The 22819-nt window shown below is 54.9% G+C and overlaps 2 protein-coding genes across 2 annotated transcripts; both read left to right on the forward strand.

Annotated features, from left to right (window-relative positions):
* The first annotated feature begins 389 nt into the window (after positions 1-389).
* On the forward strand, positions 390-2730 carry DUSP2 (dual specificity phosphatase 2). Its single transcript, XM_004277791.4, has 4 exons — positions 390-906; positions 994-1106; positions 1555-1774; positions 1892-2730. The coding sequence occupies exons 1-4, from the start codon at positions 519-521 to the stop codon at positions 2104-2106; spliced, it is 936 nt and encodes a 311-aa protein (XP_004277839.1). The 5' UTR covers positions 390-518; the 3' UTR covers positions 2107-2730.
* Positions 2731-5467: 2737 nt separating this feature from the next.
* Positions 5468-21152, forward strand: ASTL (astacin like metalloendopeptidase). Its single transcript, XM_004277827.4, has 10 exons — positions 5468-5471; positions 6177-6296; positions 6998-7123; positions 9016-9077; positions 10353-10443; positions 10882-10999; positions 11743-11924; positions 14707-14788; positions 14883-15037; positions 20658-21152. Exons 1-10 carry the CDS (start codon positions 5468-5470, stop codon positions 20987-20989), a joined length of 1272 nt encoding a protein of 423 aa, XP_004277875.1. The 3' UTR covers positions 20990-21152.
* Positions 21153-22819: the final 1667 nt, after the last annotated feature.

The raw sequence follows: 22819 nt of genomic DNA on the forward strand, positions 1-22819 counted from the left end.
GGAGGTTAAGGGAACAGGGAAAAGGGAGAGCAAGCGGGGCGAGGGGCACCACGGGCTCCGAGGTCTCCGGGGATGCGGACGTGTATCTATCTGAGTAGCCGGGTGCCCGAGGACCAAGCGGCGTGAAGCAGGTCCAGGGGTGAGAGCACTCAGGAAGAGTCCTGGGGCGCAAAGGCGGGAGGGGGGCGTTTGGGCAAACACCTTCCCTTCGGAGCTGGTGCCCGGCTTCCTCTCCCAGTGCACCCCCTCCCCCAAACCGGTCCCAGCCACGGGCCCGCCCAGCCTGCGCCCCGCGTGAGGCCGCGGGGGCGGCGCCGGCGCCTTCCTGCTTTGCCCATGTATGGTGACCCGGGAGGCCGTCCTACGGCTACTTAAGCCCTAGCGCTGGAGAGGGCGCCCGGAACAGACGGTTCGGGTAGCGCGGCCGCCGCGGGAGTCCGGAGCGCTCGCGGGGAGAGGGGGAAGGAGAGGAAGAGGTGCGGGAATAGGGGAGAGGAGGCTGCCCGGGGCCGGCAGACATGGGGCTGGAGGCGGCGCAAGAGTTGGACTGCACGGCGCTGGGCGCGCTGCTGCGGGAGCCGCGGGAGGCTGAGCGCACGCTGCTGCTCGACTGTCGCCCCTTCCTGGCCTTCTGCCGCCGCCACGTGCGCGCCGCGCGGCCGGTGCCCTGGAACGCGCTGCTGCGGCGCCGCGCGCGCGGCGCCCCCGCCGCCGCCCTCGCCTGCCTGCTGCCTGACCGCGCGCTGCGGGCGCGCCTGGCCCGCGGGGAGCTGGCGCGGGCCGTGGTGCTGGACGAGGGCAGCGCCTCGGTGGCAGAGATCCAGCCCGACGGCCCGGCCCACGCGCTGCTTGCCGCGCTGCTGCACGAGACCGACGCCGGACCCACCGCCGTGTGCTTCCTGCCGGGTAAGCGCCGGCCTGCCCTCGTCCCCCGTCCCGTCCCCGACCCGCGCCGAGCCCTCCCGGCTAACCGTGTCTTGGTCCTCCTTGCAGGAGGCTTCGACAGCTTTCAAGCCTGCTGCCCCGATCTGTGCTCTGAGTCCCCCGGCCCCGCGATGCCACCCGAAAGCAGCCGCTCCGACCCCAGGGTTCCCTCGTATGATCAGGTGAGTTGAGATCAGGGCTCCTTGTCAGTGTCATGCAGGGTAGGCGCCTCTGGGGAAAGAGTCTGCCATTTGTGGATGTAAGAGTCTGTCCATGTCTACGGTCACCTAAGGGTGTGTGTGTGTGTGTGTGTGTGTTTCCGCCCCCAAATGGGAGCACACCTTTGTGTGTGCCTGGCGGGCATTGCTGGTGTGCATCTCTGTGAGTCTGCGTAAGTCCTGTGAGCAGCAAAATTTGGGGGTTTGAGGGGAATGTGTGTATCTGTGTGTGTGTATCTCCGTATGTCCCCTTGGGTCCTCCTGGTATTCCGGAGTCTGATCCTTAGACAGGGATCCCTGGCTAAGAGCTCCTCTTGCCTGGGCCAGTCTGCCCTGTCTCTGTCCCGCTGGTGTTCAAGCCCTTCAGGCTTGGGCTGAGACCTCACCACTGTCCCTCCCCCTTCCCGTGCAGGGTGGCCCTGTGGAGATCTTGCCCTACCTGTACCTGGGCAGCTGCAGCCACTCGTCGGACCTGCAGGGACTGCAGGCTTGCGGCATCACAGCCGTCCTCAACGTCTCAGCCAGTTGCCCCAACCACTTTGAGGGCCTGTTGCGCTACAAGAGCATCCCGGTGGAGGACAGCCAGATGGTGGAGATCAGCGCCTGGTTCCAGGAGGCCATTGGCTTCATTGGTAAGAGGCGGGCCTCAGCCCCAGGACCTGTTGGAGCTGCAGGGGAAGGGGCTGGGGCACCTGTCTCCTTCCCTGCCCACCTTCCCGTCTGACCCCCCTCTCCCATTTCCCTCGCAGACTCGGTGAAGAACAGTGGAGGCCGGGTGCTGGTGCACTGCCAGGCGGGCATCTCGCGCTCCGCCACCATCTGCCTGGCGTACCTGATACAGAGCCACCGCGTGAGGCTGGACGAGGCCTTCGACTTTGTTAAGCAACGCCGGGGAGTCATCTCCCCCAACTTCGGTTTCATGGGGCAGCTGCTGCAGTTTGAGACTCAGGTGCTCTGTCACTGAGGCTGGGTCCCACCATGCTTGCTCCCCCAGGGCAGAGGCACACAGAGCTGCCTGATTCCTGGGGACAGTGGGGCCCCCAGTTCCCCACTGTCCCCCTCCCCTCAGGGAGATCTGCCCCTTCCTTGGAGTTCAGAAAGCCCCCCCGTGGGCACGCTGGGTGCAGGGATGCTGGACTTTCTCACCTGGTGCTCTTCTGCTGGGGGTTTGAGGGCCGGCCCTCATTCCTCATTCCGGAAGGAGGATGGAGGGCGTGTCTGCTTCCCTCCTCCCCTGTCCTCTGACAGAAACCAACTGGACTCTACACCCACGACTCCTGCTGGTCCGATCACCACGTTGGAGCCCTTGGCAGCCGAGGGCTCTAAGGAACAAGCTGTGACAACCAGGAGCTCTGTGTGGCGCTCGGGGAAGGGATGCGGTGCTGTGTCTGGACCTCTCGCTTGCGTGTGTATGTGAGCGTTTCACGCCTGTGTTGGCGCTGGAAAGTTATTTGTGTTCAACTGACATTTAACACTCCCTCCCCCACTTCCTCCCAGCCCTGTGGGCGGGGGTAGGAAACTCAGCACTTTATATTTATACGGAACATTGAGGATGTGTCAATAAAATATTGTTTTGTTTAAGAAACAACTTCTCAAGTGTCTGACCTCAAGTCAGTGCCTGGGGAAGTGCTCAAAAGCTGTTTCTTTTCTTTTTTTGATAAGTTTATTTATTTATTTATTTTTGGCTGCGTTGGGTCTTCGTTGCTGCGCGCAGGCTTTTTCTAGCTGCAGTGAGCGGGGACTACTCTTTGTTGCGGTGCGCGGGCTTCTCATTGCGGTGGCTTCTCTTGTTGCAGAGCGTGGGCTCTAGTCGTGCGGGCTTCAGCAGTTGTGCCGCACGGGCTTAGCTGTTCTGCAGCATGTGGGATCCTCCCGGACCAGGGCTCGAACCCGTGTCCCCTACATTGGCAGGCGGATTCCTAACCACTGTGCCACCAGGGAAGTCCCCCAAAGCTGTTTCTTAATCAGACCTTTCCTTCCCTTGTGTGGTGGGGTCTGGGAAATGGAAGGAGGAAGGTGCAGGGGTGACCTTACCGCGCAGCCCAGTCCTCCCTGTGCTGGTGTCCTTTCCTAGGCAGCCTTCTGTCTCCAGAGCTGAAAGTGATGGTTTCTGGGAGGCTGGCTCCAGCCTTATTCCAGTTAACATCTTTGGTCCTGTGGGGGAGAAGACTGTGTTTACCATTCAGAGCTGGACTCAGCACTGCCCTGGTCAGACCCCACTTCCTTTTTGGAACATGTGGATGGATGTGTGTGCGTGTGCGTGTGCGTGTGTGTGTGTGTGCAGCCACATGTGTGGCTCTTCCTCTGGGCGTGGGTGTCTATTCTTGGCCTGCACACACCTATGTGTCCCAGATGTTCCTACATGCCCGCATGTCTGCGTGTGCCTGTGCGTGTGGCTTCCCTGGGCTGTGTGTAACGTGCGCCCACGCTGGGGCAGTGCAGCCTGTCACCTCTTCTCCCACACCTCCGGACTGGGTCCCCAGGCCTCAGAATGCCTCTCCCTGCCGGGGGTCATGGCAACCCCTGATCCAGAGCTCCTTCCTGTCCCCAGAAAGCATGTGGCCTGGTGTCTGGTACGGAGGACAGGTCACCTGGGATGGGCTTAGTTGTTTTTCACACCCATCAACTACCATGTCTTCACTGAACATTGGTTACGTGGCCAGCGTGGACCGCCGATGAGACATGGGCCCAGCCTGAGCCAGAAGTGGAGGGTGCTGGAAAGGGGGTGCTGTGATTTGCCCGAGAGCAGGGGGTGCTGAGGCCCTTGAGGACAGCTCAGCGTGGGCAGGTCCTGCATCAGCCTCCACTCGGATGCTCCAGCCACTCGGAGTGTCATCTGGCTAACTCTGTTTTGTCCTTCCAAACTCGGTGCAGGCGTCCCCCCTGCAGAATGGCGACTGTTGCTGCGGGTGTTCTGAGCGCCTGGCAGGGCGCGCCTTAGGAGGGCAGTGTAGTTTGACAGTCAGGGGGCCTGTCTTGCTTTGCCTCTCTGTGTCTTAGTTTCCTTGTCTGTAAAATGGGGTTTTGTCATTAGCTCCCACCTCTTAGGGTGGTGTTGAGGGTTACTCCAGTCAATCCAGGTAAAGGCTTAGCCCAGGAAATGTTAGTTACTGAAGGTCCGAGAAGCGAAGGTTTTCAGGTGTGTGGTTGCCTGGACGCTGGTGAGGGCAGGGCCCGTGGTCTGCTTGGCCCTGTGCCCAGAGTCTGGCAGGCGTGGGTGCCCACTCCACAGGGCCGAACGAGGGACAAAGCCTGCCCGCTGTGCCTCGTTCCCTCTACTCTGGGGGTGTGTGAGGTGCTCCCTGGCGGGGACTGAGCAGAGCTAGGGGTTGTTATCAGGGCTTCTGCAGGCCCTGAGTGGGTCTGTTTGGACCTGTCCACGAGGCCCACACCCAGCTCGGGGAGGGTGGGGGGCCTCTGGGGCCCTGAGTTATCGGAGCCTTCCCGCGCCCCAGCTACTTCTCACACGAAACAGGACCGGTGGCTGAGGCCGCTGTCCATCGCCCCTCACCCCTGCCTCATTGCATCCTGTCTCCACCCCACCATACTGCACCCTCCCCTCTCCGTGTTTTTAAGTTGGCCTTTCAAGCAAACTGCGTTTCTTTCCCTTCCTCCCTTCCTTTTAAATTTATTTATTAACATTTTAAAAATTGTGGTAAAGAAGATGTAACAAAATGTGCCATCTTTACCATTTTTAAGTGTGTACTTCAATAACGTTAAGCGTGTTCCCTCACATTATCGTGAAACAGATCTCCAGAACTTTTCCATCTTGCAGAATTGAAACTGCCCATTAGACAACAACTCCCCATCTCCCCCTCCTTCAGCTCCTGGCAACCACTGCTCCACCATCTGCCTCTGCCTCTGGCTTCTCCGGATACCCCATGTGAATGGGCTCCTGCACCCTTTGTCCGGTTGCGATTGGCTTGTTTCACTGAGCACAGCGCCCTCAAGACAAACTGGCTTTCTTGACTACGAATCTGTTTCTCTACCCGAGCAGGGTGACTATGATTGTTGACCCAGCACTCCTCCGAAGCAGCCAGCTCTGTCCATCCCTACGAATGTTCACACCCTGCCTGGGCCGCTGGGCCACCTGTCTTCATCACGTTCTCCCCATGATTCTGACCCCTACCTTTTGAGAAACAGTGGATTCCAGCCAGGGCAAGATGCCGAGCGACCTCAGCTCTGTCATTTCCCTTCACTGGACGTTGGTGGGGAGGGTGTCCCCAAATCCTTCAACTCCAGGATTTAAATCCAGGGGGGCCCTTGGTGGCCAGGCTCCGAGGATGGGCCTTTTGAGAGGCCAAGGGGTACAGAGGAGGGGGAATATGGGTAAGGAGCTTTAATTCCTGCACCTGGGAAATGGGGCTAAAATGCCGATTTTGTAAGGCTGTTGTGGGAGTGACAGGGGTAGCACCCATGTGAGGGTCTAGGTACCCAGAAGTTCCACTTTTCCACAAGGCAGACTCCTCTGGGGGTGCTGGTTGTCCCTGGTGTTCAGTTTGTGGGTTTCACTGCTCCCGGTTCTTGTGATTGTCTACTGGCGTGTGTGTACTACAATAAAAGCTTATAAAAACGTAGTGAGTTTTTCAACAGTCAGACTGGGGGCGCCTCAGGGTCTCAGGTAGTCTTCCCCACATCTGAGCACAGGGCAGGGGCAGGAAAGGGGTCTCCCCAGGTTTGAGGATGAGGTTCCACCCAGCACTGCCGTCTCTCACTTTTCTGCGACGTTTCTCTGCCCCCTGGTGGTGGGAGGGGACCTGAGAAGAGATACACCCCCAAGTGGGACCCCCCCTTACCCGCAGCGTGCCTAGCGCGTGGCTTCTCCCCACCCTCTCGCCCACTTCAGCCGAGCAGGGAAGGATCTGACCAGGATCCAGAAGCCTCGGGCCTGGGCTGGGAGGGGAAGCGCAGGCAGCAGAGGGCGGGGCTGCAGGTGGGGTTGATTGGGATGCGCTGCAGGTGAGGGCTGGAAAAGCTGCTATTTAACGGGGGGGGGGGGGGGGGGGGGGGCGTTGACCATAAGTTTGTAATTAGGCTGCCTCATCTCGTGGGAATTGCTGCTCCTGCTAGCTGAGGGGCCAGAGCGGCCCATCTCCGGCAGCATGAGCATAGGAGGCCTCTGGCCATGGGTGCTGGCTCTGCTCTCTTTGCCCGGTAAGTGGGTTGCCTCGCCCTTCTGCCCCTGTCGTTTTGGTTCTAGCCTGCGGAGGCCTGGGGGCAGCCAGAGGGTGTGGCTGGAGCCCGCAAGGGATGGGAATTCATATGCATGGGTCAGAGAATGGGCTTCCAGGGATGTTCCTAGAAGCCAGCTCCTGGGGGGCCGGGGAGGACCTCCGGAGGACGCTGGGAGCAGAGGGCCTGCCTGGCAGGAGAGAGCAGGAGTGACGCTCCAGGCGTTCGTGCTCTGCTGGCCATGCCAGGCTTGCCCAGGCTGAGCCCGTTTCCAGACCCCTGGGCTGACGAGGGGGGCAGGGGGCAGGGTCTGAGGCTAGCCCGCACCCAGCTGTCAGCATTGGAGACTGAGGTCTGTCCCCATCTTCCTCTCTCTTGCTGCCTCCCCTGCCTCATACACACCCAGACACTTGGAGCCTGGGGCTGCTTTTTGAAGTCCAGTCTCGGTCCCGCTAAGGGAGCTCCTTCCTCAAAGTTGTCCAGGCTTCAGCAGCAGGTGGGGCTGACAGGGGAGGCCAGGCGGGCTCCCAGGACTCCCTCCTGGAGACCTATCTTTGTGAAGGGCCTGGGTTTTGCCGTCTGACACCCCACTCCCACCCCACCCCACCCCATGTCCTGTCATCCTGTGTCACCACTGGGGGCACTCTGGCCATCGTGCATATGTACCTGTGTGTCTGGGCCAGGTTTCATCCTAGGAGTGCCCTCGGCCTCTCGCTGCCCAGGAGTCTGTGGGACCAGATTCTCAGAAGACCTCACCCCCGAGGGGACCCAGACGTCTTGGGATAAGGACATCCCTGCAATTAACCAAGGTGAGGGCACTGTGTCTTCTCTTGGGGTTTGGGGTATGAAGTTGTCCATGTGGCACGTGAAAACTGTGCTGAATGCTCAGAGAGCAGAAGAAGCTGGGAGGAAACGTGCCAGCTTTCTTAGTGGGTCTTGGAGAGTAATGGTTCCACGGGCAACTTCTTTTTGTTTTTTTGAATTTTATTTATTTTTTATACAGCAGGTTCTTATTAGTTATCTATTTTATACATACTGGTGTATATATGTCAACCCCAGTCTCCCAATTCAGCCCACCGCCACCATCACGGGCAACTTCTTAAGTCTGTTTTTCTGCATCTTCTCTACTGGGTTGTTACTTTTATTAAGAAGGGGGAACACCAGAGGTTTATGAAACAATGGAGAGCCCCGTACTTTTATCAGGCCGGGTCTGTGTTGAATAGAGTCATTAGTGGCTGTTTGGAAACAGGTCAGCCAACTGGTTCAGGATGACCTGCAGGTGTGAGGCGCTGGTGGTGGGAGGTCCAAAGACCCGGAAGCGTGAGTCTCTGGCCTCCCTGCCTGGGGATTTCAGCTGAAGAATGAGAACATACAGATAACCTGGGACAAAGCTAGTAGAAATAAAGACTGGAGTTCAGAACGGGGCTGGGGGGTAAGGGGTAGGGGATGGGAATCTGCCGCATGTGGTCTGCGCCTCCCCTTCCTCTGTGAAAAGCTTGAGCAGGGCCGTTCACCACCTTTAGGTCACTGTGGCTGCTTCTGGCCATCCCCAGGCCAATCTGAGGCCTCCTTGGCATTGCTTTCCAGCAGCCGTGGAGGATTCTCTCTGCTAGGGCTGCTGGTGGCCCAACGACCTGGGAGCCTAGCGTAGTACCCGCCATAAAGCCCTTGACTGGGAGGCCCACACCCTCCCCAGCTGCTGGGAATGTTGAATGCTAAGGCCTCGCAGCTGGAGACCCTCGGCCAGGGATACCTGGGAAGCTATGCCCTGCCCTGCCCAGGGCGGCCCAGCCACAGCGACTCATACAGGACGTGGTCTGGCCCCATGCCTCCAGGTGGGATGAGTCTGTAGTGCCGCTTGGCGTCCAGAGGTCCTATGGGGTCCGGCTGGGGCTCTTCCCCAGCGCTCTCCACCTCTCCCTGCTCCCACCGTCAATCACCTGCAGGTGGATCCCTGGCTCAGGCTCTGCTTCTAGGGAACCCAACCTCCAGGATGCCAGGCGCTCTTCTAAGGTTCCTGCTGGGGCTGATATCCTAGTAAAGAGGCTGTGGAGAGGGCTGCCAGCTGTGGCAGAAAACGAGGCTGGGGGGAGGGGGAGGGGGAGGGCTGGAGCCAGTACCCACCCTCCTATGGTGGTGCAGGCTGGCGTTTCTGTCACTTGCCACTCTAAGTGTCCTGAGTATCACACCAATGGGTAGGGGGTGAGGTGGGCTGGGAGAGCCCAGGGCGTGTTCTGAGGAGTGTGGCTTGGGCTGGAGCAGAGGATGAAGACAGCTGGAACAAATGGCATCTTCCTGAGAGCAGAGGGCCTCAGACGCAGGAGCTGGGACTGGATTTTTTTTTTGGCCATGCCATGGGCTCACATGCGGGATCTTAGTTCCCTGACCTGCGGGCGAACCTGTGCCCCCTGCAGTGGAAGCGTGAAGTCCTAACCACTGGACCGCCAGGGAAGTCCCTGGACCTGGCTCGTGTGCACCTTCAGGACAAGTGCACCTTCTGAGCAGGGGAAGGGTGCGATCAGGCTGAGAAGCATTGCACGCGTTTGTAGACTGGGACTCGGGCTGTGTGACAGCCTCAGAGCCCGAAGGAAGATGGACCCTGGGGCTGCTTGGCCTGACAGCCAAGGTCTCTCCCGGGCCTGTCCTTGAGTCTGTGCTGTGGAGGGCATGGACCCACACACGCCCCTCCCTTCCTTCCCAGGGCTCATCCCAGAGGAAACCCCAGAGAGCAGCTTCCTCCTCGAGGGGGACATCCTCCGGCCGGTGCGTGTGAGCATGCGTACACACACGTGGGTGTAAATAACCTCACAGGTAGTGTCAGAGACCTTTGAGTCCACCCCTTGGCATCATGGGGGGGTGACGTTTGAGGGATCCCCCTTTGTTGCTCGTAGCTCTTCTTGCCAAAGTCAGAGCGAATGTTCTGCTAGGAATAAGCCAGCCTGAGGGAGGGTGACCTCTGGAGTGGTGGCAGCAGTCAGCCTGAGAGGGCTTCCTGAAGGAGGGGGTTTGGACTTTCAAGAGCCAGCTTGCTACCCTACCCGGGGGAGGTGCTCAGGGAGTATCAGGACAAAGGAAGAGGTAAGCACAGGTTGGCAGAGGGGCTGGTGGGGCTATAGGGAGGTGTTTGTGGGGAACATCGGTGGTGGGAGCGATGGCCTCGGGACAACGGAACAAGAAGTAACACAGGAACCATCCTGCCCAGGGGTGGGGGCAGGCTCAGAAAGGGAGAAGCCTGGATGGGAATCGGGGCGACTTGCATTGCCATCTCCTAGGAGACACTTGCCTAAATTGGGGCGAGGGTGGGCAGAAGACTCCTGAATAGGACAGTGGCCTGGTGTGAGCTAGGCTGTGCTCCTGGTCTGAGGCTGTCCACTGATGGCATAGCATAAGGCTGGGCCGGAGACTGAAGGCCAGCCTGGCGCAGGGCAGGAACCCCCAGGGCAGGGCGAGGCCCCTGTTCCCAGTCACCCGGTGAGTGCCGGGGATAAAAGCAGGATCCAGTAAAACCTTTGGTCCCAGTGGGGCAGGACGTGCTGGGGTGCTCTGGAGCCCAGGCTTCAGAGTTGGCAGAAGAATAAAGAAAGTCGCTAAGGCCACGGGTGTTGCCTTAGAATCAGCCCGAGGAGGACCGTGTCCCCATCTTCCCACCTGCACGTTCAGAGGAGCTCTGTGGGCTGCTGTGCTCCAGGAAGGAGTGGGGGGGGGGGCGCTGCTGGTGGAGCTGAGCCCCTCTGAACTAGGCCCCCTGGGGTGCTGGGATTCCTAGCCAGCCTCTTCATTTTGTCTTGTTTCTCCTCTTGATAGAGTAAGTTGTAAGTTCTATGTTATGTAGAAGAAAGGGCTGTGCTGTACGTCATAACTCAGGGAGCTGGCCCGCTGCCTTCCCAGCTTCTATCCCATTTCTAATGACCAGCTATGCTCATGTACCCAGGGGGGTCTGCGGCTCACATCTTTAGGGCTCCCATGGCTGGAGGTGTGGCACTTTTGGGGGCGGGAAGCTTGGCTGACCGGGGTCCCTGAGCCGCCCTCTCTCCTCAGAGCCCTTTCCGGCTGTTCTCGGCGACCAACAACAAGTGGCCCAAGAACGGCGGCGTAGTGGAGGTCCCCTTCCTGCTCTCCAGCAAGTATGGTGAGTGAGGCAGCTCCTCATTCCCAATGCAGCCCAGGCTCCTCTCTGGGTTTTTGTTCCCTCTTCCCCTGCATCTCTGCGCCCCTTCTACCGCTACCACCCAAGTAGCCCTTCTACCAGAAGCCCTTCTATTCCTGCTGGCCCCTGAGCTGGGAGGCTAAAATCCCAGAGGAGCTGATGGGAGAGGTACATCTAGGGACTGTCTGATCCATTTCAAGACCAAATGGTCCAGAGGACAGTTATCTGCTCAAGGTCACACAGCCAGGGTCTGTCTGGAACCCTGCTTTCTTCTCCCCACACCATCGCACCGCCCTTTCTAGACATTCCGTTTTGGGGGAGTGACCTGAAGCTTGGTTCCCTCCCCAAGTGCGGACTTCCAAGGGGCTGCGAGGGCTCTAGGGGCCGGGCTGGGGCGTCAGCCAGGGTGTCTCTCTCCAGATAAGCCCAGCCGCCAAGTCATCCTGGAGGCGTTTGCTGAGTTTGAACACTTCACGTGCATCAGGTTCGTTGCCTACGAGGGCCAGAGGGACTTCATTTCCATCGTCCCCATGTCCGGGTAAGTGCTTCTGGGTACGTGTAAAAGTGCGTGTACTCGTGCATGTGCGGGGTGAGAGCCACAGCTGTCTTCAGTTCAGCCTGGAATTAACAAAGCTGTGGTCAGAAACCTGTGTCTGGGCCTCTGTCCCGGGTCCAGAGGACCCCTGCCCATCTGAGTGGTTTGCCTAGTGTGAGCTGGACCTACGGATACTCAGGGCAGGAGGTGGAGGAGACGTGGGCAAGGAGGTGCTCGACTCTCCTTTAAAGAGCCCTCCACTCCATCTCTGGGGAGATGTTGTGGCCTGGGGACTGAGTGCAGGTTTCATGAGACAGACCTGGCCTCAGATCTGGGTTCCACAGTGCAGGAACCAGGGGACTCTGGAATGTCCCTTCACTTCTGAGCCCCTTCTGCCTTCTCTCTGCAATGGGGGTGATGGCAATACCGCACTCCTAGCTTGCTAGGGGCCTAAGAGAATGTGGGTGAGAGCTTCGACTTGGGGCTCCCCACATGGGGACATTCACGTCATGAGCTGCTTCCGTCATCCACATTAGTACTGGCTCCCGCCAACTCCTCTCAGTGCAGGCTGCAAAGGGGGTTCCAGGCAGTCAGGGGACTTGGGGCCAGCAGGCTTGGGACTAAAGCCCAGGATGGGGGCTAGCTGTTGGTGCTCACTTATCCCAGGTCTTGGGAGGAGGGGTGAGGGTCCTGGGTCTGCGCATTCTCTGGGCTGGTGCCCACCCAGCACTCTCATGGCCCTGCAGGTGCTTCTCGAGCATAGGGCGCAGTGGAGGGATGCAGGTGGTATCCCTGGGGCCCAGCTGTCTCCGGAGGGGCCCGGGCATCGTCCTGCACGAGCTCATGCACGTGCTGGGCTTCTGGCACGAGCATTCGCGAGCCGACCGGGACCGCTACATCCGTGTGAACTGGAACGAGATCCTTCCAGGTGAGCGGGGCTGTGAAAGGCCAGGCTAGGCCAGGGGACTAGGGGGTGGGGGGGTGGGAGAGGTAGTCCTGCTGGGAGAAGGTGGCAGGAGGCATGGTCCAGGCCTGAGGAGTTGCCTGGCTATTTGAGAGTGGTCGTCCATCTTCCTCACTCCCTGCCTGTCTCCCATGGGGAAGGTGGGGTTCCTGCTTGCCTCCGAGACCTGGAGAATAGTCCAGATGCTGCAGCTCTGGGCCCTGAGCCTTCACTGCCACCCACAGTTACCCTGAGCTAGGGCAGAAATTTGCTGTGCGCCTCGTTTCTCTTCACGGACACCGGCAGTTACCTGAGGATGGAGTTGATGGTCTTAGGAATCTCGCTCACTCATACTCAGCTAGCAGCCCCTCATGCTCTGGACACTGCTGTGTGGAGTCAGGGCAGGGACTGTGTTCCAGCCGGGGCGCTGAGCCGAGACGGAAGTCCTGGAGGTAGTGGGCCAAGCGTCAGACGCAAGAGGCGCAGGGCAGTCCTGTGCGGCTTGGTGTGTGTGAGACGGGTGCTGATGGGCACCTGGGACGGAAAGTACAGGGAGGCCAGGCTCTGAAAGGTGGTGGTGGGAAAGCTGAGGCTGGTCTGGGGTATGGTGCCGGGGATCTGACTCCGGCAGTGCGGGGACCCTGACCTTTGGCAGAGGGGGACAGCCTGCTGCAGGAGGTGAGGGGAGTCCAGACAATCGCTTTGTGAGGGAGGGGAGCAGAGGAGGTAAGTGATGACTTGGGTTTGGGGGTATGGAAACAGAAGATTTGGAAGGCTTCCTGTAAGCGGAGGCTTCTGGTGTGAGCGCCTTTGCTGCTGCTGTGGGGTTAGCCAGGTGCAATGGTCAGAGGTGGAGCTCAAGATGCATGCCTGGATGCCCTTCCACTCCAAGAAGGGGATGGGAAGATGGGTAGCACCTCTCAGTGGGACGGAGATTGGAGCTTGAGATCAGAGATTAGTTTAGGTAAGTGGGGAGGAGACAGTGACACCATAGCCTGAAAATAGACTATAATCCTTTTAAGTACTCATAGAGGGACTTCCCTGGTGGTCCAGTGGTTAGGACCCTGCGCTTCCACTCCAGGGGCACAGGTTCAATCCCTGGTCATGGTGAGACCAAAAAAAAAACCACTTAAGTGCTCATGGAATTCTTGTAAAAACTTATGATAGCCATAAAAACTTCAAATTTGAAAAAGTAGAGTTAATACAAACAGTTTGATCATGATGTAAAAAGTAGAAACTAATAAATCAAAATGAAAAACTTTATCCAACTGGAAATTAAAATTTAAAAAACAACAAATCTTTCTTTTAGTTATGAAGTAAAAGAAATTGCAGGAATTCTTAAAACATAAAAACACATTAGAACCAATGGTTCACAGCTAAAGCAATGCACAGGGAAAACGTGTAGACAAATACTTACATCAATAAACAGAGAGAACAAATTAGGCATTTCAGGGCTTCCCTGGTGGTGCAGTGGTTGAGAGTCCACCTGCCGATGTACGGGACATGGGTTCGTGTCCCGGTCCGGGAGGATCCCGCATGCCGCGGAGCGGCTGGGCCCGTGAACCATGGCCGCGGAGCCTGCGCGTCCGGAGCCTGTGCTCCGCAACGGGAGAGGCCACAACAGTGAGAGGCCCGCGTACCGCAAAAAAAAATAAAATAAAAAATTAGGCATTTCAATCCAAGTTAGGAAAGAAATGAAAGCAGGAGGGAATTACTGAAGGTAAAAGCAGAAATTAATGAGTTAGAAAACAAACAGCACTAATAAACTGAAAAGCTGTTTTGTTTTTGTTTCTTAACAATAAAACATGTTAAACACCAGCTACCCTAATGGAAAAAATTGCCTAAGAATGGACAAAAATGAGAATACATTTGTACTTAGTTAATACGTACAGAACAAAATGCTAAAATACGCAAACTAATAACTAATTAACTGGAGGTGGGGAGGCGGGGACTCAGGAGGAGGTGGAGCGGGAGATTGAACTAAGCACTCTACTGGGCAGGTATTTTCAGGCAGGTGATGGGATATAAAGGGGTTGGAATTCCATTTTAGTGGTAAGGAGGCTGCTGGTGACCATGGGTGGGTGTGGAGGTGGCTGGCTGGGTCTGGGGGGTTTGGAGGGTGCAGCTCTCCTTTCAGAGACTCACTGTGAAGGGCAGGACTTGACGGAGGGAACCTAGCCCCTCCCAGGCCTGGAGGAGCCAAGCGCCAGGGAGAAGCAGGTGCTCTGGCCGATGGCAAAGGACTGGACTCCACACCCGGGGGTGGGGGTAGGGGGTAGGGGGCGGGTGCTGTTGGCCCGAGGCAGGGAGAGAAGGTGGCTTTGCTTGTGGGAACGGGCTATCCCCACCGCACACGATGGGCTCAAGGGCCTCTAAGGCTGGGGTGGGGAGTAGGCACTTCATCTCGCCGGTAGGGGGCGTCCAAGACACTCTTTGCAGCGTGTGACGTCGTGGAAGCTGCAGGTGGTATAAAGATAGTCTCGTACAAGGTAAGCTTGAGAGGAGGAGAAAGGTGGAGAGAAGTCTTAGGGGGCGATGGCGGGCCACCACCAGGTCCCTGTGCTTGCACATCAGCTGGTGCAGGTCTGGAACCCTCCCAGGGCACGGAGGAGACAGGGATCAGGGATCAGTGGCGGGGGTGGGGAGATGCACATCTGGCTGTAGTTTGGGACCCCTAGGCTCAGGTAGGTTGTACATTTCCAGAAAGCCCCTATCACCTACCCTTCCTCCCCTGGCCCTCTGCCCACATCGCCAAGTATTTTTTCAGGCTTTGAAATGAACTTCATCAAATCTCGGAGCAGCAACATGTTGGTGCCCTATGACTACTCGTCAGTGATGCACTATAGCAGGTGAGGACCCCCTTTCCTTGCTTCCTTCCCTCTGCGCTGCCATGCCAGCTCCTGCCGTGGTCTGGACTCAGGCCCCTGCCTGCTTGGGTTTCAGGCTCGCCTTCAGCCGGCGCGGGATGCCCACCATCACGCCGCTCTGGGCCCCCAGTGTCCAAATTGGCCAGCGATGGAACCTGAGTGCCTCTGACATCGCACGGGTCCTCAAGTTTTATGACTGCAGCCCGCTTGGCCGTGATCCCCGTGCAAAAGGTGAGTGACAGGGGACAGAGTGATTTGGGGAGCCAAAGGAGGCTCCTGTGTTGAGGTGGTGTGAGCGAGGGTCGGGTGCTAGGAGGTGAGGCTGTAGAGGTGAGCACGGGGAGATCACCAGGGCCTCACCGCAGGAGATGCAGAAAACGCACGTGAAAAAATTAACCCTCACTGGTGATTATAAAACTGTTAGATATAGGAATAGAGGTCACTTTTTTAAGTTTAATGTACCTACCAAAAACCCAGAGCAAAACTCATTTTTAATGTCAAAACATTAAAATTGAGACCAAGACAAGTTTTTCCACTATTGTCCCATCTATTCAACAATGTAGTGAAAGTCTTAGCCATTGTGGTATGACAAAATTAAAAGTCTGAGGTTTGGGAAGGAAGCAAAAATTGCCGCTATTCATAGATGATTACATTGAAAGCAATCTATAAACAAATTACTAGAACTAATAAGAATTTTAAAAAGTAAATATAATCAATATATAGAAATCAGTTTTATTTCTGTATATCAATAGTTAGGAAACATAATTCTTAAAGATACCATTATAATAGTGAAGATAAAGTTCTAAGGAGTAAATCTGACAGAAGCTATATAAAACTTTATGGAAAAAAACCTTATTACAATCGTTAAAGAATACTTAAGTAAATACAGAGATGTATCATATTAAAAGGAAGACAATATAAAAATGTAATTCTCTACTGATCTACAGACTCAATAAATTCCCGCTGAAAATCCCAATAAGTTTGGAGATCTTGACAAGTGAGTCTAAAATCTGTATTAAAAATGCAAAAGGCCAATAATAGCCCAGACAATCCTGAAGAGAAAAAAGTGGAGGGACTGCCCTAGCAGACATGAAGTTATGTAGATTATAAAATGTCTTTATATATATATATAGCATATAAATGTATACATGCATATATTCATATATGTACACAGAATGTATATAAAATGCCTTTATATAAACGTGTAGCATTGGTACAAGGGTAGATAACTGCCCACTGAAACAGAATGGAGAGTTCAGAAATGAATCCTCCTCAGAAGTGGACACTTGATAAAAGGGCATTGATCACTAGGGAAAGAATAGGGTAGCCATTAAATAGCTCTAAAGACAACTAGTTATCCATTTTATTTTTTTATTATTTTATTTTTTTATTTATTTTTTATTTTTTTATTATTTTTTAAAAATTTATTTTATTTATTTATTTTTGGCTGCGTTGGGTCTTTGTTGCTGTGCATGGGCTTTCTCTAGTTGTGGTGAGCAGGGGCTACTCTTTGTTGCCATGCGCCGGCTTCTCATTGCAGTGGCTTCTCTTGTTGCAGAGCATGGGCTCTAGGTGCATGGGCTTCAGTAGTTGTGGCACGCGGGCTTCAGTAGTCGTGGCTTGTGGACTCTAGAGTGCAGGCTCAGTAGTTGTGGCACGTGGGCTCAGTAGTTGTTGCTCGTGGGCTGTAGAGTGCAGGCTCAGTAGTTGTGGCGCACGGGCTCTAGAGCGCAGGCTCAGTAGTTGTGGTGCACGGGCTTAGTTGCTCCACCACATGTGGGATCTTCCCGGACCAGGGCTCGAACCCGTGTCCCCTGCATTGGCAGGCAGATTCTTAACCACTGCGCCACCAGGGAAGTCCCTAGTTATTCACTTAAAAAAATGAATTTCTAATTCATCATGCACAGAAATTCTAGTTGTATACAAGACTTCCATGTAAACCAAAAAAACTAAAACTTTTTAGAAGAAAATATACTAAAATGTCTTCACGACCTTGGAATAGGTAAGGACTTTTTAAAAATAAGACAGGCAACATGAGACAAAGCTGGAACAATTAAAAAATCCAACTACATTGATCATAATAAATACTATTTATTAAAAGACATAAAAGTGAAAATACAAGTTACAGATCAGAAGAGAATTTTTGTAACTAATTGCACTCAAAGTATATTAAAAAAAACTTTTAGAACTTAGTAAGAAAAAACCCCACAGAGTAGAAAAGGCAAGAGACTTAACAAGCAATTCACAGAAGAAACCAAATTGGGAAACCCAAGATATTCAACATCATTAATAATTGGGGAAATGCAAATAAAGACCACAGTACCTTTTTATACCCCCTAAATTGGTAGAAATTTAAATGTCAGATACTACCAAATACTAATAAGAATATGAAGCAGTGATAACATTCATACTCTGCTATAGGAGTGTAAATTGCTGCAACCACTTTGGAAAACAATCTGATATCTTATGAAGTTGAAGTGTATATACCCCATGACCCTACTCCTAGGTCTTGTTGCATGTGTGTACCCCCAACTCCAGCCATAGGCAATCACTGATCTACATTCTGTTTCTATAGTTTTGCCTACTCTGGACATTTCATATAAATGGAATCATACAGTATGTGATCTTTTGTGACTGGCTTCTTCACTTAGCATCATGTTTTCAAGATTCGTCCATGTTATCGTGTGTATCAGTACAGTTGACCCTTGATCAACGTGAGTTAGGGGTGCTGACCCTCCATGCAGTCAGATCTGCCTATAACTTTACAGTCAGTCCTCCGCGTCCTTGGATACACCAACCACGTATCGTGTAGTACTGTGAATATTTTATTGGAAAAAAAAAAATTCACGTATACGTGGACCCATGCAGTTCACAGCTGTGTTGTTCAAGGGTCAACTATACTTCATTCATTTTTGTTGTTGAATGATATACCACATTTTGTTTATCCATTTATCAAAGGATCTTTGGGTTATTTCTACTTTTAGGCTATTATGAATAATGGTACTGTGAACATTCATGTATAAGATTTTATGTGGACATATATATATATTTTAGATGTTGGGGGTAGGAGTTTATTAATTAATTTTTTATTAATAGTTTATTTTTATTAATAGTTAATTTTTTATTAATAGTTTATTAATTAATTAATTTATTTTTGCTGTGTTGGGTCTTGGTTTCCGTGCGAAGGCTTTCTTTAGTTGTGGCAAGCAGGGGCCGCTCTTCATCGTGGTGCGCGGGCCTCTCACTATCACGGCCTCTCTTGTTGCGGAGCACAGGCTCCAGACGCGCAGGCTCAGTAGTTGTGGCTCACGGGCCTAGTTGCTCCACGGCATGTGGGATCCTCCCAGACCAGGGCTCGAACCCGTGTCCCCTGCATTAGCAGGCAGATTCTCAACCACTGCGCCACCAGGGAAGCCCCGGGCATATATTTTCTTTTCCTCTGGATATATACTTAGGAGTGGAATTTCTGGGTCCTTTGGTGACTCCATATTTAACTGCTAAATTGTTTTCCAAATTGGCTGCATTATTTTTCATTTCTACCGGCAACGTATGAAGGTTCCATTTTCTGCAAGCCCATGTCAACACTTATTCTTCTGATTATAACCACCGCAAGTGGGTGTGAAGTGGTATCTCATTGTAGTTTTTTTTTTTAATATTTATTTATTTGGCTGTGCTAGGTGTTCATTGCAGCACGGGGGATCTTCGCTGCTGTGTGCGGGCTCTTTTTATTTGTGGTGTGCGGGCTCTTAGTTGTGGCATGCGGGATCTAGTTCCCTGACCAGGGATCGAATCTGGGCCCCTTGCATTGGGAGCACAGAGTCTTAACCACTGGACCGCCAAGGAAGTCCCTCATTGTAGTTTTGATTTGCATTTCCCTAATGACTTTGAACATCTCTTTATGTGCTTATCGGTCATCTGTATATTTTTGGAAAAATGTCTGTTCAAGTCTTTTGCCCGTTTTTCAGTTGGCTTGTCTTACTGGTGAGTTGTAGGAGTTCTTTATATATTCCAGATACATGTTCCTTATCAGATATATCATTTGGAAATATTTCCTCACGTTATAGTTTAACTTTCTAGGTGGTGTCCTTTGAATATAGACATTTAAAATTTTGATGTGAAGTCCAGCTTATCTATTCTTTTATCACTGTATTTTTGGTGTCATATCTAAGAAGGACTTGCCTAACGCGAGGTCATGTAGATTTAATCCTATGTATTTTGCATGTGACTATCTAGTTCCAGCACCATTTCGTAGACTATTCTTTCCTATATATAATGTCAAATATTACATACCTTTTGAAAAATAAAAGGACACGTGGCAAGAGCTTTGTGGGTAACTATTTGAGGCTTGACTAACATGAGGAACAGAATTGAGAGGTGGCTAGAAGCGGTCATGGGTCAATGGAAAGTTTATCAAGATGGTGGACACACAGCAAGTTTGGATACTGAAATAATGACCCAGTGGAGAAGCGGGAATGGATTTGGGGTGGGGGGGGCAGAAAAATATCTAGAACATTCAGGGAGGAGTTGCTCTTGTTGGGAGCTGGGGAACTTCCTTGGACCTAACGGGAAGGAAGAAGATGGGAACAGATCCGAGTTCACATGCAGATGTTGATGTGCAGATGAGGGGCTCCATCCCAGGCTTTGGCGGCATAAAGAGTGAGGTGAGGTCTCCAGCCGAGAGGCTGGGGAGAAGAAGATGGATGTGAAGGAAAAGGTGTGAATCTGCTGACTGGAGAGCAGGAGAGGAAACCCGTGAGAGACACATGGCCGGGCCACGGGTGGCGCTGGGCTGCTGGCGGAGGCGTGGTGTAGGTTAGTCACCTGGTCCTCTAGGACTGGGGTGTTGTGGGCAGTTCTGACAGAGGGGGAGGTGCCTGGGATGTCTCCAAGGGAGGGGCTGCACCGAGGGCTGTGGAACCCATGCCAGGTGAGGAGAGGGGTTTGGAAGTAAGGAGGCTGTGGGGCAAGAAGAAGGGGTTTGGGGGCACAGCGGGGCTGAAGGATCGTGATAGTGAAGCGATTGGGCTGGAAGTAAAGGAGGCGGCCGTCAGAGGGTGGGCAGCCGGGACCCGTGACTTTAGCGGGTGTGGTCTTGGCAGGTCCAGGCAGGGAATGGGCTGTGAAGTCACTGGTTGAAGCGTGTCAGCTCAGATTGGTCAGTGTCCTTGCATGGAAAGTATGGCTCATCGGGAAGCCTTTGGTGGGTGGGCAGGAGTGACAGGGATGAGGGCGGTCCTGAAGGGGGGCTGGGGCCGACTGGCCGGATAACTTGGGCCTGAAATGAAGAGTCTTACGAAGCAGCTGGTGGCAGCGAGCTGTGGTCCGGGAGGGGCAGTGAGGGGCCAGCAACACCCACCCCACTGAGCACACGGGCCTGGTCGTGCTCACCTGTGTCCTGCTGAAGCCCTGGGTTTGGGCATAGCTGCAAGTGTAGGAAAAGTTCTGGAATAGGCCTCGGATATGGGTGAGAGCTGAGGTGTTGCCCTGTACAGAGCAGCCCCGGGTGGTCTGGGTGACGAGGGCTGCAGTGCTAGATCTGGGGTTTGACCATCAGAGCAGCCGGGGGTGTGGGTGGGAGGTCATGGAATATCCCAGTGGCCTGACCTTCTGCTGGTGACCTCTGGGGCCAAGCGGGGAGGGAATGGGATGGCTCTGTGGTCCTTGTCTCTAAGGGGGAGTTCGGGTCTCGAAGGCATTGGGCAGCAGCATAGCAGGAGCGTGGCAGGTTGTCGCGTCCCGTGAGCTGAGTTCTAGGTCACTGTGAATGAGGCTGAAGGGGGCTCTGGCTCTCGCAGCTGCCATGCACTGTCCCTCTGTGATGCTGGGACGTAACCTATCTTTCCTCCCCTAGGGCTCCAGACCCACAGCGATGGTAGGAGCCCCACTCCCGCGTCTAGACCGTACCTGCAGCAGCTCCTAAAGGCACTGTTGGCAGAATCCAGGAGCCCTGGCCCCGAGGGCTTCGGGGCTGAAGAGAGCCCACGTGTGTGGGAGCCCCCCGCCCTGAGGAGTTCTGGTGTGGAGGCCTCTGCAAGGCCCCCCCAGCCCCCAGCTTCTTCCCTAAGGTCACGGCCTGGAGCAGTGGTTCCTGGCATTGCCCTGGAGCAGTCCTGGCAGGCCCAAGTGCCCGCTGTACCCCCAGACCCATCTCTAGAAGCAGAAGACCAGCCAGCAATCGTCTAGGCTATTTTGGGGAACCCTGCTCTGCCAGGAGCCCGTGCACCCAGAAAACGCTTCATAAGGACACCCAGAGGTCAAACCTGTGGCTTCTGCCCCCAAGTGGGAAGGGCATTCTATGCTCAGGGTGGCCAGGTTGTACAACCCTTGGCCCCTCTAGGCAGCACCCCTGTCTAAGGCCCAGGCCTCTCCCTCTGCCCCTTGCTTGCCTGTCATGTTCCCCCAAGAGCTCCTGGGGACAGAGGGACCCTCTAGGTCTGTCGGGGGAAGGCAGGCCTGCCGGGGGATTTCTGACTCTGCCTGCTGCCATCTCCTGCCCCAGCCCTGGGGGAGTCTGGGAATGGGAGATGACCTCTCCAGGGCTCTAGGGACAGGGATCTGGAGGGGTGGTCCTCCCTGAAGGCCTCGGGGACCCCTCCTGTAGTTGAGGCCCAGCCCCCCAGCATGGGCTAAGGGTACCTCTCCCTCTCCCTCGGGTCGGCCCTGGGGGAGGGGCACCCAGTGGCTGGGACCCTGGGAGCAGCCTCGCTCCCTGATGTCCGAGTGCTGGGAATGTGGCTCTGCAGCCAGAGCCTCCAGCCCTGCTCTCCAGGAGGCTTTCAGAGCCCAACTTCCTCCCCTGCCGCCCAGGGAGACGAAGAGGTGGCGGCTCTCCAGGACTGCACGTGGGAAACGGCCAGAACCCGAGGGCCCTGAAGTCAGGGCTCAAAGCTGCTGTCACCCCGCGTTGCTGTCTCCAGGAACCTGGTCTCTGTCCGACACCCGCCCGCCGCTCCCGGGGACTTGGCCCGAGGAGGCCCCGGAAGGTGGGAAGGGGCTGTAGGGTCCCCCTGCTGGTCTGTCTTCAGCAAAGCCCACTCATCAGCTCCTGGCCTCCCCTGTGAGGGCTGTTCTCGGGGCAAAGAAAGTCTCCAGGGATGCCAGTGAGCAAGCTGGGGGCCCCCCAGTGGTGCTGTTCTCGGGGCCCGCCTGGGGTAGAAGGGAAGCAGGAGCCCGTGCCCGTCCCAGTGGGACCAGGTCCCTCAGGTGTCTTGGGAGAAGGTAGAAATAAAGTTGGGAACTTGCTCCAGGAGTCTGGTGCTGGACTGCTCTGACTACCTCATACCCGAGTGCCTCGAATCCTCCCGATTGCCCTGGGACCCTCAGGTGGTGAGACCCATATTCCAGAGGAGGGAAGAGACTCAGGGAAGCAAATGGTTGTGCCCAAGGGAACAGGGCTGTGCAGCCGTGCAGGGCTGTGGCGTGCCCTCTGCCAACCTCTTCACTGCGTCAGGGGGCCTGGAGCCCCTGTGCTCAGTCTATCTTGGATTTCAGTCTCGAGTCAAGGATTTTCTGAGACTGAACAAGGGCCTGATCTCAGGTGTTAGTGTCAGGGAAGGATCATGGTTGGGGGTGCTCTCCCAAGTCTTGCGCCCAAACGTGGGACGTGGGGTATCAGAGTTTAGAGTAGGGGAGCAGAGGCTCTGGCCACAGCAGGGTGACAGCTCCCCTGGGAGATTCCCAAGCAAAGACTTTGGGCCAACCCTAGGATAGAGACAGTACACATACCCATTTATCAGAAATAAGTGTGGCTGTATCACGACCTGTGGGTCTCTGATACCCAGCTGGGGTTTCTCGGTGGCCACGCTGGGTCAGAGAAGGCCATGTGCTTTGTGTGCTGTGAGGTCCTCCCAGCTCAGAGGCTGCCTCCATTAAGATGTGGCTTTTGATCTTGGACTCTAGGTTCTCCAGAGAGGGAGGTGGGGTTGGCTGATCCTATTGGCTCAGGGGGAAGACTGCTTACTCTTTCTTTGCGGGTGATCAGGGACGAAGCTGTCCTTGTCCTCTCCTTGCCTA

The sequence above is a fragment of the Orcinus orca genome, chromosome 13 (genome assembly GCF_937001465.1).
Source record: "Orcinus orca chromosome 13, mOrcOrc1.1, whole genome shotgun sequence".
In the NCBI taxonomy this organism is placed as follows: Eukaryota; Metazoa; Chordata; class Mammalia; order Artiodactyla; family Delphinidae; genus Orcinus; species Orcinus orca.